Source organism: Pristis pectinata, chromosome 16, assembly GCF_009764475.1.
Source record: "Pristis pectinata isolate sPriPec2 chromosome 16, sPriPec2.1.pri, whole genome shotgun sequence".
NCBI classification, from domain to species: Eukaryota; Metazoa; Chordata; class Chondrichthyes; order Rhinopristiformes; family Pristidae; genus Pristis; species Pristis pectinata.
In genome coordinates this window covers 6,870,033-6,889,036 of record NC_067420.1, presented here as the reverse complement: position 1 = coordinate 6,889,036, position 19,004 = coordinate 6,870,033, and the positions used below count along the sequence as shown (strand labels likewise).

At 48.0% G+C, this 19,004-nt stretch overlaps 1 protein-coding gene across 1 annotated transcript; it reads right to left on the bottom strand.

Annotated features, from left to right (window-relative positions):
- Positions 1-779: 779 nt before the first annotated feature.
- Positions 780-16,651, bottom strand: ctsz (cathepsin Z). The gene is given in 9 exon segments (XM_052031157.1): positions 780-1,005; positions 1,007-1,065; position 2,288; positions 2,701-2,739; positions 2,741-2,867; positions 3,965-4,115; positions 4,892-5,071; positions 5,472-5,635; positions 16,419-16,651. Coding segments are annotated over 9 exon segments (876 nt in total). The 5' UTR covers positions 16,523-16,651; the 3' UTR covers positions 780-954.
- Positions 16,652-19,004: the final 2,353 nt, after the last annotated feature.

Here is a 19,004-nt window from a genome sequence, read left to right as displayed (position 1 = left end):
TACAAGGTGAAACTAACCTCTAAATTAGGAAGCTGAGGACTGGCTGTAGACATCTCAAATAGGCAGAGGGCCACCACAATCCAGCAGCACCACAGGCTGCCGCTGTGGTTCTGCAGCCAACATATATACTGCAGACAGAACATAGAGCAAAGTACCTGTGGCTTTAGTCATTCAAATTCAGTTAAAGCATTTCACCAGCACATTGTGAGATGGCGCCAGTTTACAAGCAAATTACTTACGTTTTCATTTTTGTTGATGGCTAACTTTACAACAGCTCCCATTGCACCAATGCTATTGTGTAGCTTAGAATCAAGATCAGTGTACCTCCCCACTTTCATCTGGAGTCATGGTGCCTCAAGTAAGTAGCAGCTGGTTTCTGTTTTATTCATCATTATAATGCAGTTCTCCTTTTATCCAATTTAAATTTCTTTGGTTACTAAATCATTACTTTTCATTCAAGAATAATGGCAGGTGCTTTGAAACACCCCAAGGTAGGCTGTGCATAAATAGCCTAGAGGCAGGTCCCAGACTACTTTACAAATAGATATATTTTAGGAAACTGTTAAGTAAGATTGATCCACTGTTTCACATAGCTTTATGCAGAGATTTTAACACTGTAGTTCTGTTGCACTGGGAATGCTACGTTGCTATAATCTTTTCTACAAGGAATGTTGAACTAAAGCACAAGTGAGACAGACTCAGCTTTAAGGGCTATTTAATTTTATGGAGTTTTAATTCTGGGCTCTTTGAGCCAAACAACACGTTCACTTTAGTCTCCCTTTGTATAATTCCATCTTTTATTTAAAAAAATTACTTCTGCACTCAATGCAGTTTTCCTAGTACAAGCATAGTTTGTAAAATTATCTGTATCCCACATTTGACAATCACCTTAAAAATATTCTTTTAAAGCTGTAGAGTAGATTTGCAATTGTACCATGTTAAATTCACAATCTACTACAAAATGGGGTCCCCATAGACACAGTCATCTTCTATCGCCAGGTTGTAGAAGTTTTCCTTTTCCTCCTTTGTAGGCACTGGTGACGATTCGGAGCCAACCTCTCTCCCCTGAAACAGTAACCCAACCGTTAATCATAGTGGCAGTCTCAGCAGGTTGCAGCCCCTCTAGGTTTCCCTAATGCTGATTAATCCAGCAGTGATTTTCTTCAATAGTTGGGGGCTGTAGTTTGACCTGGTCAACAAAATCCAGGTCAAGCTACTGGAAATTCATACTGCTGGCAGGTTAAAGGGTTCAAATGATGAGCAACATGCATCTTATATTGCCTTGAGTTTAGAGGTTAAGGGGAGATCTGATTGTTTAACATGACATGGGTGCACAGAAACCATTTGCTCCAGTGTGGGTATCCCGAAGAATGGGCTGTAAATGGGGTGGTAAGCAGGAAGCCCTTTCCTTCTCTCCTGACGGTGACAACCTGACCCAAAGAGAATGAACAGTCTTTGGATATCAGCAAAGCCTTAAGACAGCAGGGACAAAGGAGTCCTGAAGGTTAGCAAAGCACCTTTGTACAATGAGGCAGATTTGATGATGCACATGTACAATACAGTCCATCAGATAAAGAGCTTGGTCATGGATAGTTGGCTCTGGACCCAATGGTAGCCACCCACTTCAGCAGGTGGTAATTGCTGTGTAGATGTGGCAGGATTCCACCCATCAACAGTGATCTATTCCCCGGATGGTGACTGTCCTATATAGGGGCAGTCTATAACACACCAGGGCCTTTCTGTTTGCAGATTCCCAAGTGCAGGTTTGTGCAGAAGGCTCGCACAGGACAGAGTACTTACTGCAGGACCTGAACTGAAGGACAGCGACAAATGCCCATGACATTTGGAGGTTCACATCCTGCCACTAGGGCCCCTTCTTGCAGCATCTCACGTCCCGAGCAGCTGAACTCTCAAGGCTTGTGCCAGGGTGGCTGCTGCTGTTAGTCTTTGTATTCATCTCGAATTTCTACTCCATCATGATTCATTAACTCCTACTGGAAAGTCTACGGGGAGACTAGAGTGGGGAGCAGGGATTGTGCTCACTAACAAGACCTGGGTCTGATCCCTCTCCTGCATTTTAAAGTAGAAGGCAACTTGGCAACAGACAAAGTCCCTTGGATCAGAGTAGGGACTCCTGTACCAAAAACCAGACGATTGTGGGTTTGAGCCTTACTCCTGATCATATTTATGCTGGCACTTTATAACTGCAGATAAATGCCATCTCCTGTGAATACAGGGTTCCATGTCACTATCCAAACTGTAGTGGGGCAGTTTACTCTATCCCCACCCTTTCCTGTACAAGATTAAAGAATTACCCCTTGGGGTTAAGTATGGGAGGGCATTTAGTCACTGAAAGGGGCAGAAATGCTTGGAAATAAATTGGTGGTGGAGTTGGGGTGGGATTGCAATAACTAAATGGTCCCTGTCAATCCCCAAGGAGCCGGGTAAACTGGGAGACTGCTACTTCAAGGTCGGATAGATATGAAGGTAGATGGGTATTTGCTCCTTGACTTACAGACCTGGACCTGGGCTGACAGCTGTACCAGATTCAACTGTGAGCAAGTCAACGAAAGAGCTAAGTTGCCCCTTACATCTGAACTGCAACAGACACTTTACCCCAGCGTGTCCCCTTCACAGTCTGTCTGAGCCAAGCCCAAAGCTGTCATCCAGCCTGGGACGATGATTCTGGGCTGAACTTACCCATGGTTCGCCCCAAGAGTTGCGCACGATCCAATATTCCAGTTCCATCATTGTCCACATCCCAGCCTGCCACTGACACAATATGGTTTATGATTGAATCCATGTGGAACTCAGAGTACACTCCTCCGCTGTAGGCTTCCAGCTTGTCCGTAGCCATAATGCCGCAACTACAGGGAATTAGATGAAAGTGTTCACCAAACATACCTAGCTCCAAAACCATCTCAACCTTTAAACAAACATCGGACAGAGCTGTATGCACATTGCACAACAGGTCACAGGTGCCAGGATTGCCAAACTTGAGTTAGTGTTAAAACTTTCCTCCAAAAGCCTAAAGATTGTAGCTTCAAGTCCCTTTCCAACTCCAGCACACTTGTGTGTCATACTCTTAGAGATGCTACATTTTGTTAAGGCTTTAACCAAAGTCACATCTGCCCTCCAAAATAACGAAAGATCCCATTACTACTCAGAATGGAAGTTTCCACTCCAGGGAATAGCTAACTTTGGTTATTTTTTTTTCCCAGAGCTAATTTCGGGATATTACTGTGTGCACATTGTAATAAAGCAAAACACAACAGTCATACAGTGACCACACATCAGAAGCATTGCCATTTTGGGACATTATGACGTTATGAAAGGTTGAGCAAAACTGCAATGCTCAGCTTTGTCTAAAGGAAGCAATGTTCCTGACTTCACTCAATAGACAAGATGTCATTGTATTGGGAAATAAACTGCTGGTGTGTGGAACCTTCTCACATAGCCTTTCAGTGGCTTCAGATGTACACTCAGCCCATTGCCCTCTGACAACCACTGGGGAAGCTCCGACGCAAGCATCGGAAGCAGTTCAGAGAAGATTTCCTCGATCAACAGTTGGAATGGGCAGTGGTCTTATAGACTCCATTGGAGTCAAGAAGAAAGCAGGCAATACATAGTCTTGAAGGGTCTCGACAGAGTGGATGTGGAGAGGATGTTTCCACTTGTGGGAAAATCTAGAACTTGAGTTCACTGTCTGAAAAGGCATTATCCATTTAAGGCAGAAATTAGGAACTTTTTTTTGCAGTGTCATCAGCCTTAGAACTCGCTCTTTCCAAGAGCACTGGAACTTGAGTCCTTGAATATCTTTAAGGCAGTGGTAGATGGATCCTTTGATAAGGGAGTGAAAGGCAGGAATGCAGAATGGAGGTTATGATCAGATGCACCAAGTCTCCTGTTTTACATCATTGATACCAGGATATTAAAGAGGAATGGGCCAGGTCAAATACCATACCTGACTGGACCATTGGCATAGATCTCTGCCATCATCTTCTCTCGACCACTGACATGGCCATAGTCACCGACCTTCCAGAGCGTGTAATTCTTGACTATATGGCAGGCACCAAAAGTTGTACAAGTGCCACACTGGTTAAACGGCACACATGCTAAAAGATAAAAGGGATGTCAGAGGGATCAAACATTTGATTTTTTTTTTGCTGTTGTGTAAAGTATTTTTTCTTGACGCCATACAATGGTCATCTCTGACCGTAGAAATAATGAACTGGCGACAAAGAAGTGGCATAAATTAACTGTAGTAGGCTGGGAAGTGGCAGCGATAGAACTTGGAAACAGGTAAAAATGGTAGTTATCTCTCCTTTTGTGGTAAACTAAACACAGGATAAATCATGTCGAGAGAAATTCCAGTGAAACTTCAACCACAGGATAAAGCATGGATTTAAGGAGAATGGATAAGCATAAGATTGAGACCAATTGAATGGCAGTGATAAATGAGAGGGGTTGGAGGAGGCTCTGATGGAGCATAAATGGATCAAAAGTAATCATAAATCATTCCTTTTCTGTGCTGTAAATTCTAGGAGCTCAGTATGTGCTTCATGGAATGGGTGAATGAAGTTAAAATGGGTCAAACGACAAACTGTCGGAGGAACTCAGCGGGTCAGGCCACATCTGTGGAGGCAAAGGGACACTCGGTGTTTTGGGTCAAGACCCTGCTGCGTGAAACATCGATCATCTCCTTGCCTCCGCAGCTGCTAGTCAAAGTGCTGAATTCCTCCAGTAGTTTGTTTCTTGCTCTGGATTCCGGCTTCGGCAGTCTCTTGTGTCTCCACCTTAAATGAGTCACGTTCTAGTGTATGCTGGGACTGCCCACCCAACAGCCATCAGCGTAACAAGAGTGAGAAAGGTGCAGCAGTGAAAGGATTACCTTGGTCCTTGGCCTGGTAGTTGTTGCAGGTCTCATCTGGAATGCCGTGCGTGTGAGCATATTCCCACACCCCGAAGTGATCACCGCCTTCACAGGAGCCTGCGTTGCCACAGTCGATGATGTGCTGAACTGACAAGTAAGCAGACGGCCAGGCACCCTTGCGCTTTATGTTAATCCGATCTGGAAAAGGAATCCTTTGTTAGGCAGTCACAATCTGGACGGAGAGACCTGTGCCTGCATGGCTCGGATGAATGGACTTCCATCTGTCCGTTCCAATCCAACTAGTGGGATGAAACCTTGAGCGGTTTGCAGGAAATGAGTGGCAGCAGCAGTGCTCCAGTTGGCACAAATCCAAACTGCAAGTTTGCCCGTCGCAGCACCAGATGAGCCTCCCTCTCGAGCCAACCCTGGTAAGCATTGGGCACTGGATCCTCACAATGTTTCAGGATATTTAACATCCCTGATTTTCTCCACCCATTGGCACTGACTGTTGTCTTGCATTGACTATGGGAGCTCGTGTTCCTCTGGCACATTACCCAGTTTAATCAGGGAGTATATTTCAGCGCCCTTCATATTATACCTGCCATAGCACTGGTGCTCCCGTGAGCCCAGCACGATCCACAGTACTGCGGGATGTGCTGGTTTCTGGTGGTGCTGACAAAGTTCGTCCCGTTCACGTTGCGCCAGTCCCATGCCTTCGGCAGTGCAGCAACAGGTAGGTGTTCATGGGGCCGAGGGTAAGACCTGCGGGAGACGAACAAGCAACAATTAATTAATTGGTTCATTATTGTCATGTGAGTATACCGGCATGCTGCCTGGATTGGAGAGCATGTCTTATGAGGATAGGTTGAGTGAGCTAGGGCTTTTCTCTGCAGAATGAGAGGTCTTGATAGAGGTGTACAAGATAAGAGGCATAGATCGAGTGGACAGTCAGAGACTTTTTCCCAGGGCGACAATGGCTAACACGAGGGGGCATAATTTTAAGGGGATTGGAGGAAGGTATAAGGGGGATGTCAGGGGTAAGTTTTTTTTTACACAGAGAGTGGTGGGTGCGTGGAGTGCACTGCCTGCAGAGGTTGTGGGGGCAGATACATTAGGGACATTTAAGAGGCTCTTAGACAGACACATGAATGATAGAAAAATGGAGGGTTATGTGGGAGGGAAGGGTTAGATTTTAGAGCAGGATAAAATGTCAGCACAACATTGTGGGCTGAAGGGCCTGTACTGTGCTGTAATGTTTTATGTTCTATGTACCAAGGTACAGTGGAGGAACTTTGTTTTACATCCCATCCATACAGATCATTTCATCATATCAGTACATCGAGGTAGTACAAGGGAAAAGCAAAAACAGAACGCAGAATATAGTATTACAGTTACAGAGAAAGTGCAGTGCAGGCAGACAACAAATGCAAGGCCACGACGAGGTAGATAGTGAGGTCGAGTCTAATCGTACAAGAGGTCTGTTCGATAATCTTATAACAAGGGGATAGAAGCCATCCTTGAGCCTGGTGGTGCGTACTTTTAGGCTTTTGTATCTTCTGCCTGATTTTAAGGGGGGGAAGAGAAGAGAATGTCTGGAGTAGGAGGGGTCTTTTGGAACACACACATCTCAGGATGGCTCAACTTTAGTCATCAGTATTGTAACTGGACAGTACACAGAACATCCACAACATCACAACAGGTTATCAGCAGGGAGAGGGAAGTGCCATTAATACCCAAAGAGACCAACGAACATTTGGAAAAAATGCAGACTGGTTGAGAGAACAGAGGCTGGTATGGTACACTGACAGCCCTATCCTACTGCAGTGCTGAGACGGGCATCTTAGTTGACTGGGGTGGGGATGTTAAAGTCAACCCTGGAGGGGGCTCAAAATTGGTCAAACTTCCCACAGCTGTACAGTGATCCTGCTGGGAAACGCTCCTGGTACAAGACGGTTAGGCAGCTCCTCCATACTAACAGTTCCATGTTGTTTTGTATCTCCTACCTCAGGTGAGCCAGACCAGTAAATAGACCCAGTGGGTGACTAGACAACAGTCTAACAGCTCCAATTATACTGACGGTTTTCAGTTCTGAATTTAACATCCAGAACTTTTTCTTCCAAGTCCCAGTCAACCAGACCTCTAGATTAACATAAATAGGTGCAGGACCAGCAAGGGAGAGAGGGCTGTGACAGTAACATCACTCCTACTCTCAATCCAAAAAAAGTTTCCAAGGTAAAAAGTGATAACGAGACAGCACAAGAAGGGGTCCTGAAGAAGGTATCGATGGTTATTGAATGTTCAAGAGCAATGAAACAGCATGATAAATGAAAGCACTGTCTGTTCTAGAGTCAAGTGACTTTGACTACAAATAGTTAGCAATCTCCCTCTCACAATAATCAATGTGTAGTCGTCTAACAAGACCTTTCTGATATTTCCAAATCTGGAAAGGATTCTTAAAAAAAATTCTGGAAATATTCAGCTGGTCAGACAGGAACTTTAGAGAGAAACAGAGGCAACATCTCAAATCAGTACCTTTATCATAACTGGGGACTTTTTTGTTGACAAGCTTGGCCATGTAATCTTTTCAGAGCACACTTAACCACCAAGATTACCTAACCTGGTCTAATAAACAAAACTTAAGGCAATTGCCTTCACGTTCACAATATTCAGTCTGCAGCTCTGAATTTGGCGTGTGCCCATTTAAACTTATTTCATTAACAGTTCATGCTCCTGGTTCTGGTGTGGTCTCAGCTCTTCACCCGGACCACATCCAATTCAGTCCATCCTTTTAACGTTTCCTCCTATGCATCAGTACACGTCTACTTGCATTTATTAAATTGGTAAATTACTCGTGATGTGAAGACCATACTTTCACTCCTATGCCTCAACTCTCATGTGGAGTTCTTGAAAACTGCAATTTGTTCCATATTTGACTTTGCAGTTGTAGGAAATTAGGCCACGTTTCCATTCTTGATGCAGTAGAAATCAAAAGGAGGTCCAGTAATAATCCCAGATTCACTCTGCTGAGACTTGCTATATCTGACCTTTTTCCTTGACAGTTAAAACATTTTGCCACTCTGATTTGAGTTTCATTGGATGGCAGCCATTACGTTCACATTCAGGCTCATCTCATCCTGATTCTGCTTTGGAACCTGAACCTTACCAACTATAAACTATAGCCGTACTTGGACTGTGCATTGAATGAAGTTCTTTAAAATCCCTCAGTTGCATCTTAACAGACCTCACGATTTTGCTATCATCTGTGAGATTCTGTGTATTTGACAACTTGCTAGGCAGCACACAAAGACAATTAGTGTCAGGGCAGATCTTTCTACAAGAAAGAGTCACAGTTTAGTCTGACTCCTAATTCCTAGTTCCAAATTTACTGCAATTTCCAACAGTTTAAAATTGAAATGATCCTGTAAGTGTACCACTTCACAAAGCAAAACATCTTTTGTTTTCCATAGCAACAGATTTTCTGAAGTAATTTGTTTCACAATCCAGTTCAGTTAGAATGTTGTGCATTGTATCATTTGTAGAGGTGCATTCTCACCAATTTCCACAGGATTGTTGGCTCTACAAACATTTCCATTCTGCGTGTACAATAAAAGGTTCACGCATCTGACCAGAAGCCTTGGTGTATAGAACTAACCAACTTGAGTCCGAGCAGCTATTCCCTATTCCACAGCAGTGTGGTTTCTGTCTCGGAACTATTCTGCAAAGTCACCATTTCTCCTGTGCTGGTTATTTAATCATTGGTATTTTTCCCAATGCAGTCACTCAGGCTAATCTTGCACAAAGCCAGACTCAAAGTACTAACTGTTCATTCACGCTAGTCAGCAGAGTCAAAGACTTCTTCCCCTGCCCACTGCTCCTCTATTGCCTCTTTATTAATCCACGTTTGTAACCTGTCCATAATGTATGTGCACATGTTCCTTACTTTCAACTCAACAATGAAGAATGCATTAAAAAAGATACATAGAACTGCTAGTAAATGTGAAACTGGCTTATCCAACCCATTCTAATGAGCATGACATGTCACTGACATCAACTCCTGAACCCACTAGAATACGAAAGAGCAGCTAAATTCAGCAGTTATTACCAATCCCACACTGGTTTTGGGAGGAGGTGCTGAATCTTCTTCGAACCAAATTAATCCATCTGTATGTTTTCTGAGGAAACTAGATGGGGAGGGGGGCAAGATCGCAATCCCCCCCCCCCCAACTCAGCAGTAGTGAAACAGCTAAATCCTCATGCAACAATCTGCTGGAGGAAGTCAGAGGGTCGAGCAGTATCTGTGGGGGGAAAGGAATTGTTAACGTTTTGGGTCGACACCCTGCATCAGGACTCGACCTGCCTGCTTGATGCAGAGCTCCTCCAGCAGATTGTGTGTTGCTCCAAATTCCAGCATCTGCAGTCTCTTGTGTCTCTAGTTAAACCCTCATACTCACTTTCACTGAAACCAGCTTTATATTTTCAATGTTTTTATTGAAACCACCAGCTTCAATTTCTCAAAACTATCACAATGGATCTGAACTCATTAGTGTAGCGGTGAGTGTAACGCTATTACAGCGCCAGTGACCTGGGTTCAATTCTGGCCACTGTCTGTAAGGAGTTTGTACATTCTCCCTGTGTCTGCGTGGGTTTCCTCCTGGTGCTCCAAAGGCATACAGGTTAGGAAGTTGTGGGCATGCAAATGTTGGTGCCGGAAGCATGGCGACACTTGCGGGCTGCCCCCAGAACACTACGCAAAAGGTGCATTTCACTGTGTGTTTCGATGTATGTGACTAATAAAGATATCTAGCTATCTCTCGAGAGACTCTGAATTACCAGTCTGGTCATTTGGCCACTGCATATCTTTTCTTCAACCCATTACTCACCCACACCATGAGTTTGCTTTGGATTATCTTCATAGTTCCACAGACAACAATTATGTGCCATATTAAAAAGTTTAGTGAAAGTTTGGAACGACCACATCATATGGTTTTAATTTTCAACATGGGATACAAGCTCCTCAAAGTTGGTAAGATAGGATCATCCCCTTCTTGAAGAGCTTCATGTAGAATCACAAATATTAATTTATAATTCTCCAGGTGTTTTAAAAAGATACAGGACAGGTCCAGTCCAAATAATTAGTGGCCGGGTTGGTTTCCTTCATCAGTAAGTAAAGGAAGGTGTGGTCAACGATGCCGTCAAGCAGCACTTACTCACTAATAGCTCAGTTTGCATTTTGTTCAGACCACTCCAGTCCAAACCTCACTTACAGTCCTGGTTCAAATGTGAACCAAAGTCCAGGTGTGAAGTGAGAGCGACTGCCCTCGACACCAAGTCTGCATTCGATCGAGCGTGGCGTCAAGGTGCCCTGGTTTAACTGAAGTCCATGGGAATCATGGGGAAACACCTCAATCACTGGAGTCACATCTTGCACAAAGGAAGATGACTGTAGTTGTTGGAGATCAATCACCCCAGCCCCCAAGGGATCACCACAGGAATTCCTTGGCCCAACCATCTCCAGCTGCTTCATCAATGACCTTCTTTCCAACACAAGGGCATCGTGGAGATGTCCGTTGATGACTGCACAATGTTCAATTCCATTCACAACTCCCTCACAAATGAAGTAGCCCACACCAGCATGCAGCAAAGACCCTGACACATAAGTGGCAAGTAACATTTGTGCCATAAAAGTGCCAATGACCAGAGAAACAAAGAACTGCGGATGCTGGAATCTAGATGAAAAACACGATGATGCTGGAGGAACTCAGCAGGCCAGGCAGCATCCGTGGAGAAAAGTAGGTGATCAACGTTTCGGGACAGGACCCTTCTTCAGGACTAGGAAGAAAACTTCTTCAAGGTGGGCATCCTTGAAGAGACTGGAAGGGTCCTGAACCAAAACGTTGACTGCCTGCTTTCCTCCACGGATGCTGCCCGGCCTGCTGAGTTCCTCCAGCATCATTGTGCCAGACAATGACCATCTTCCAACAAGAGAGAGTCAACAATGTACCCTTAATGTGCAATAGTATTATAACCACTGATATTGTGGAGGTCACCACTAACCAGAATCACAACTGGATCAGTCACATAAATACAACGGCTACAAGAGCAGTTCAGGGTCTGGGTATTTTGCAGAAAGTGACCCAACACCAAGGTCTTCCCACCCTCCACAAGGCAGGACTGTGATGGAATACTCTTCACCTGAACGGAAAGTGTAGTTCTAACATTCAAGAAGCACAACACCGCCCAGGACAAAGCAGCCTACTTGACTGGCACCATCCTAAACACTCATTCCCTCCACGGGAAATCAATACAATCCTAGATTCTCTGGGTTGAGCACAACCCAGTGGGCTAGACTGTGCTTGGCCCAGCCCACACCTCACACTCTCTTCATCAGATGCGCCTGGTTGCACATTCCCCTCACAGCTCCCGTTCCTTGCTGTGGAGTGGAGCTGAGAGAGGTGGCAAGACTGCAGGGAGTGAGACTAAAGCCCCACCCACAGCTCAGGCTGAACCATGGGCACTTCCCGATGTCTACCTGTCTCCAGCATTTTTGGAAACAGTTGAAAAATGTAATTAAAAATATCAAAAAAAGTTATAACCACATTAATTTACAAAAATTAAAAAATATTAATTAACAATGAAGCCACATTTAAGGAAAGGTCAGCGATACCATCCAGTAAATGCGGCTGTGCTGGACATACAGAAATAAAGCCAAGGGGCACAGCCCAGGGTTACCCAGCCTCTCACCTCTGTATATCTGGGAATTGCAGCTGGATTCAGTGCCCAGTGGCACCAGATGTGCCAAATCTCCAGTGCCTTCCACACTGTAGTCAGCCAGAGAATCCCCGTGGAATCGCTGGAGAGCAGAAAATTCCGGCCCTTCTTTCAGCTATTATTGGAAGGTTTAAGAAGCAGAGGCTGAGTGGAGAGATCCATCCACTACCTTCCAGTCAGGGGCATCAGGTTACTCAATGAAGATGAGGAATCTGGAGCAACAAACAATCCGCTGCAGGACCTCAGCGGGTCGAGCAGCATCCGTGGCAGGAAAGGAATTGTTGATGTTTCAGGTCCTGATGCAGGGTTTCGACCTGAAACATTGACAATTCCTTGCCTCCCACAGATGCTGCTTGACCTGCTGAGCTCCTCCAGCAGACTGTATGTTGCTTTAGCGAGACTTCCTCAACAATAACCTTATGAAGTTTTGTCAGTTCTTCACTCAGCTCAGGGGCAGAAGGATAGAAAGAGTGAAAGCCTGGAGTTTACTTTCAAGCCCATCCAGAACTTCCAGCTGGTGAGATCTGAAATCCAGCTTTTCCCAACAACCAGCCAGGACTTCCATGGACATTTCCACAGTGCAGTGGGTGAACCCTTATAGAAACACACTCTCATGGTCCATATTCAATCAACCCGAGGACTGTGAACAGCATACTAGTGGGATCCTCAGCGCAGGTCAAAACTTGCCCTACTCTTCAGATTATACTCTCTCCCCTCACCACCATGGATTCCCTTCAATGGTGATCGAGCAGATGGAACAGTCAAACTCAGTTAATCTCAGGATTTGTGGTGCCAACCAGCAGATTTTCCAGACTATTGGATATTAAACACAATTTTAATTCACCCTTTTTTCAGATGTTGCACAGCTGTACAATTAATTTCCCAGCGAAACAGGTACATTTAAAAGGGAATGTGGGAACAGAGTCCCAATGTCAAACCACTGGGATTGCCGGACCATGGGATAGTGGATTATCAGATTTTTACCGTTTAATGCAGAAAAATAGGAAGTGTTCTACTTTAGTAGAGAGAAAGTGGAAAGGTGAAGTATTTCTTTTTAAAGTGGTGAGCGACTAAACAGTGTTCAGTGGGACCCGGATGTTCTTGCACACGGTCACCTAGAGTTAACATACAGGTGCAGCAAGCAAATGATAAACTGACCTTTACCGCAGGAGGATTTTGGTACAAGAGTAAAGACATTGTACCGTGACTATATACAACTCTGGTGAGACCACACCTGGAATATTGTGTACAGGTCTGGTCTCCCTACCCAAGGATGGTTAGACTGGCAATAATGGGAGTGCAGCAAAGGTTCACCAGGGTTATACCTGGAATGACAGATTTGGTGTACGAGCATAGATTAAGAGGAGTGAGCCAATAGCCTCTCAAGTTTAGATTGGGAGGTGATCTCATTGAAATGTACAGAATTCTTACAGGGTTTAAGCAGGGATGATATTTCCCCTGTTAGAGTGTCTACAACCAAAGGTGTTGGCCACCCAGGCCAGAGATGAGAAGAAACTTCTTCACCCAGAGAGTTGTGCATCTTTGGAATTCTCTACCCGAGGAGGTAGAGGCTCAGTTACTGAGTATGTTGAAGACAGGTCGATAGAGTTTTGATGACTCCTTTGACAAAGGGTTGTGTGGTTGGTACAGGAAAGTGGTGCCAAAAGATCACCCACAATGTTATTGAATGATAGAGCAAGCTGTAGGGGCCAAATGGTCACATTTGCATCCCTATCGACCAGACTGAAGAATCCTTACAGAGATGTGTAGAGTCTGTACAAGGAAGTATCTGATACTCAAATGTAAAGGGGGAAGGAAGGAAAGATTAAAAAAAGATTTCCTTGTGGGAACTTTACTAGTGCTGCAGGAAGAGGTACAATCTAATTTGGAAGGAGGGGTGGATACAGGGAAGTAGTACTGAAAAAAAACATGTAAAATTCATTGATAGAACCACTCTGAGTGTGCAGGTTGGTCTAAGAAATGTACAACGTCAGCAAACAATGCAAGACCCAATTCCAACTACAATTCCAATATTATGGCAATCAGAGACCAGAGGAAGGGTGAACCAAATGCAAGATGAGATATTTATTTATTAGTCACATGTATTTCGAAACACACAGTGAAATGCGTCTTTTTGCGTTACCAAGAATGTGCTGGGGCAGCCCGCAAGTGTTGCCACTCTTCCGGTGCCAACATAGCATGCCCACAACTTCCTAACCCATACGTTTTTGGAATGTGGGAGGAAACCCACGGAGACACGGGGAGAACATACAAACTCCCTACAGACAGCAGCCGGAATTGAACCCAGGTCGCTGGTGCTGTAATAGCGTTACGCTAACCACTACACTACTGTGTCACCCCTTCAGGGAAGAAAAGGAAGGCCACTGGCAGTAGTGATTAAGGAGAACACTGCAGACCCAGAGGGAGGGATGTACTGGAATGAGCAGGAGCAGAATATCCCTTTGGATTTATGAAACAACAGGTGTGATTACATTATTGGATCTGTTCAGTAGCTGCCAAACAAGTGCAAAGGACACAGAGGAGCAAATTTGCAGAAAAACTGTAGAATGGTGCAGAAGCCACACAGCAGTGACACCAATGATGTGAGGGGCAGAGTTTCTGAAGAACTTTCAGTCTATTTCTAGCCCAGGTCAGGTGACATTTGCTGGAATTGGTTTGGGGAATAAGAGCCAAACCAAGCTAGTATTACTTTGATGGCGTTGGGGGAGGGGGGAGGGGAGAAGGAGGGGGGGAGGGGAGAAGGAGGGGGGGAGGGGAGAAGGAGGGGGGGAGGGGAGAAGGAGGGGGGGAGGGGAGAAGGAGGGGGGGGGAGGGGAGAAGGAGGGGGGGAGGAGGGGGGGAGGGGGGGAGGAGGGGGGGGAGGAGGGGGGGAGGGGGGAGGGGAGGAGGAGGGGGGGAGGGGGGAGGGAGGAGGAGGGGGGGAGGGGGGAGGGGGAGGGAGGAGGGGAGGAGGGGAGGAGGGGGAGGGGGAGGGGGGAGGGGGGGAGGGGGGGGAGGGGGGAGGGGGGAGGGGGGAGGGGGGAGGGGGGAGGGGGGAGGGGGGAGGGGGGAGGGGGGAGGGGGGAGGGGGGGAGGGGGAGGGGGGGAGGGGGAGGGGGGGAGGGGGAGGGGGGGAGGGGGGAGGGGGAGGGGGAGGGGGGGAGGGGGAGGGGGGGGGAGGGGGAGGGGGAGGGGGAGGGGGGGAGGGGGAGGGGGAGGGGGAGGGGGGGAGGGGGAGGGGGAGGGGGGAGGGGGGGAGGGGGGAGGGGAGGGGGAGGGGGAGGGGGAGAGGGAGGGGGGGAGGGGGGGGGAGGGGGGAGGGGGGGAGGGGGGGGAGGGGGGGAGGGGGGGAGGGGGAGGAGGGGAGGGGGAGGGGGGGAGGGGGATAGAGGGGGATAGAGGGGGATAGAGGGGGATAGAGGGGGATAGAGGGGGATAGAGGAGGGCGGGGCAGGGATAGAGGGGGATAGAGGAGGGCGGGGCAGGGATGGAGGGGGATGGAGGGGGCAGGGATGGAGGGGGCAGGGATGGAGGGGGGCGGGGGCAGGGATGGAGATATTCAAGCAGCACCAGTCACGACTCTATGGGAAAGGATCTAGGGTTAAAAATACCTGGTGGGGAAGGTCCAGTTTGCAGGATAACAGATCTTGCCCAGATAAATTGGAATAAGAAGCTGGCAGCTACAGTCCAACCAAACGTTAACTCCACTGCTGTCTCCGCAGATGCTGAGCGACCTTGTGAGACCCGGGACGGTGTAGCACCAATAATCCAGGACCCCAAATTCAAATCCCAGTTGTAGAAATTAAATTCAGGTGAAGAACCCAGAATTAGCCGTCAGCAACGGCCACAGGATTGCTGCGGAAACCCATGGGATCGGCCGGTGCACTTCCAGCGAGGAAGTTTATGGTTCTTCCCCAGCCGGGCGGGCCCGACCCGGGACTCCCCTCTGGTGCAGGGCCACCGGCGCCCAGACCAACCTCCAGACACAAACACACTTCCAGAGGATCCAGCATTTCTGGTTGAATCGGGATTCCCCGCATCTGCAGATCTTTCCCGAGCAGATCCAGTTCTGCCCCGTGGCTCCGCTCCCCAACAACACACGGAATCACCTCTCGGCAGAGGCACCAGCGAGTCATGGTTCTGAGTCGGCGATGGCCCCGGGCACCGGAGAGAGGGAGAGGGAGAGGAGGGGAGGGGAGAGGAGGGGAGGGGAGGGGAGGGGAGGGGAGAGATGGGGGGAGAGGAGAGGGGGAGAAGGGGGGGAAGAAGGAGAGGGGGAGAAGGGGGGGGGAAGAAGGAGAGGGGGAGAAGGGGGGGGAAGAAGGAGAGGGGGAGAAGGGGGGGGAAGAAGGAGAGGGGGAGAAGGGGGGGGAAGAAGGAGAGGGGGAGAAGGGGGGGGGAAGAAGGAGGGGGAGAAGGGGGGGAAGAAGGAGAGGGGGAGAAGGGGGGGAAGAAGGAGAGGGGGAGAAGGGGGGGAAGAAGGAGAGGGGGAGAAGGGGGGGGAAGAAGGAGAGGGGGAGAAGGGGGGGGAAGAGGGAGAAGGGGGGGGAAGAGGGAGAAGGGGGGGGAAGAGGGAGAAGGGGGGGGAAGAGGGAGAAGGGGAGGGAAGGGAGGGGAGGGGAGGGGAGGGGAGGGGAGGGGAGGGGAGGGGAGGGGAGGGGGGAAAGGAGAAGTGTCCCGGCCGTTCAGCACTGCGGGAGCCCCATTAACCCCTGAACACGCTGGTCCCAGCGCCGCTCCCCTCCCTCCCTCCCTCCCTCGGCTCTCGATCTCTCACCTGACTCCCTGGCCTCTTTTGCCCGGTTTGTAGCAGGGCTGAGCGAGGTGGCGAGCGTCCGAGATACAGCCCAGGAAGCAGAGGGCAAGCAGCCAGCGAAACATGTCCAGGCCGTGGACGGAACAGGAGGAAATCTCTGCCGCCGCTGCACAGGGTGAGTGCTCGGGGATAGCTCAGCTGGGGGAGGAGAGAGGAAATGGATTGACTCAGTATCCTCCCCCTGTCAAATCATGTGAGCAGTTTCAGTGGGACGGGTGTTCCAGGAGAAGTCCACGCCCGGTGTTTGTCACACCCCCTGACGTTGTTTACTGGCAGAGCCTGAGCTACATTGCTCCCTGCGGGTTCTCAGCACCCTGCTTAGTTTCCGTCACCTTTACTGATTTGCAGAAGTCCCCGCTCCTCTTCGCACAGTCAGACAGCAAAACAAAAAGTTGCATGCGTTGCAAACCTGACCCTGAAATAGAAAACGCTGTAAACGCTCAGCAGATCGATCTGCGCTTGCTAAGAGGGAGGGAGAGAAAGACAGACAGACAGTTAACGTTTCAGATCGAAGACTCTCCCCCTCCAAGCTGAGACGTTAACCGTGTGCCTTCCCGCAGACGCTGCCCGCCCTGCTGTTTCCAGCGTTTTCTGTTTTTACCCAAGGGTTTAATTATAAAGTTATACAACATGGAAACAGGTCCTTCGATCCAACTCCGCCTTTGCCAACCAAGCTAAGCAGGTCCCATTTGCCTGCATTTGGCTAAACCTTTCCTATCCATGTACCCGCCCAAATGTATTTCAAATGTCGTAACTGTACCTCCTCCGGCAGCCCAGCCCATATACTCACCACCCTCGGCCCTCCCTTCCCCCAGGGAGGGACTGTGACTATTCACCTTATGAACTTTATACTGATTCTATGCCCCTCATGATTTCATTTACCTCTATAAGGTCACCCCTCAGCCTCCTACACTCCAGGGAAAACAGTCCCAGCCTATCCAACCTCTCCTTATAACTCAAGCCCTCCAGTCCCAGTAACATCCCAGTGTTGTCCAGTCACAGGATGGTACACACAGGCAACGGTAGTGCAGCGGTTAGCGTAACGCTATTACAGCGCCAGCGACCCGGGTTCAATTCCAGCCGCTGTCTGTAAGGAGTTTGTACGTTCTCCCCATGTCTGTGTGAGTTTCCTCCAGGTGCTCCGGTTTCCTCCCACATTCCAAAGATGTACGGGTTAGGAAGTTGTGGGCATGCTATGTTGGCACCGGAAGCGTGGCAACACTTGCGGGCTGCCCCCCAGAACACTACGCAAAAGATGCATTTCACTGTGTGTTTCAATGTACATGTGACTAATAAAGAAATCTTATCTACCTTTCCTACAGCAGGGTGACAAGAACTGTGCGCACTACTCCAAATATGGCTTTACCAACGTCTTGTACAGCTGTATCACAACGACCCAGCTCCTGTACTCAATATCCTCCCTGACGAAGGCAAGTATGCCAAACCCCTTCTTGACCACCCTGTCTACCTGTGTCGCTACTTTTCAAGGAAGACGAATATTTTGTTGAAATTGATCTTCTCCTTAAGACATCAACATGAGGAGCGTGATTCTACAGGTCCTTTTGTTTTTAGTAACAGATATTTGTGTCTGCACCTGGTGTGGGGGAAGGCAGTCACCACAGCCTGACCCAGACCTACTCTTCTCCAATGTTCATTCTAAAGCTGGTCTAAAGTCAAAATTGAGTGTGTTGTCATATGCACAAGTACATGTTTAAAATAAGATAGTTATTTATTAGTCACATATACATCAAAACACAGTGAAATGCACCTTTTGCGTAGTGTGTTCTGGGGGCAGCCCACAAGTTGTCACCACACTTCCAGCACCAACATACCATGCCCACAACTTCCTAACCCGTACGTCTTTGGAATGTGGGAGGAAACCGGAGCACCCGGAGGAAACCCACACAGGCACATGGAGAACGTACAAACTCCTTACAGACAGCGGCCGGAATTGAACCCAGGCCGCTGGTGCTGTAATAGCGTTACACTAACCGCTGCACTACTGTGCCGAAGCATGGTACAGGAGCAATGAAAAAACTCACTTACAGCAGCATCACAGGCACATAGCACTAAACATACCATGAAGATGTGATTTGCACCAGCAGGTTGGGTTGGGACGATTTCAGGCTCACAGCAACTCTCCGGCACTCGGCATTCTTCACAAGGGACTTCCAACAGATGAAAAGCTACCAATGCGAGCAGCGAACTCTGCTCTGGGAATCCTCGCCATACGTTCCTGTGGCCCGTGAGGCCTTGCTTGTTCAAACACCGTCCTCTGCAGCCATTTCATTCCCCGCTGGGCACCTGATACATTGCCACAGAGCCCAAGGTCAAACCTGAGGCTGCTCTGGTTTGATGATGTCTCTGTCTGCATTTAAAGTGAGGGAATTTCAGAATCAGATTTATTATCACTGACATATAATGTGAAAGTTTGTGGCAGCACTACAGAGCACTGATGGATTTTGATGGAACGATTAAGGAGAAATTCTTCCAAGCGGCAGATGGAGCAGTCAGGGTTACCGATAACACAGTGCGCTGTTGCAATCT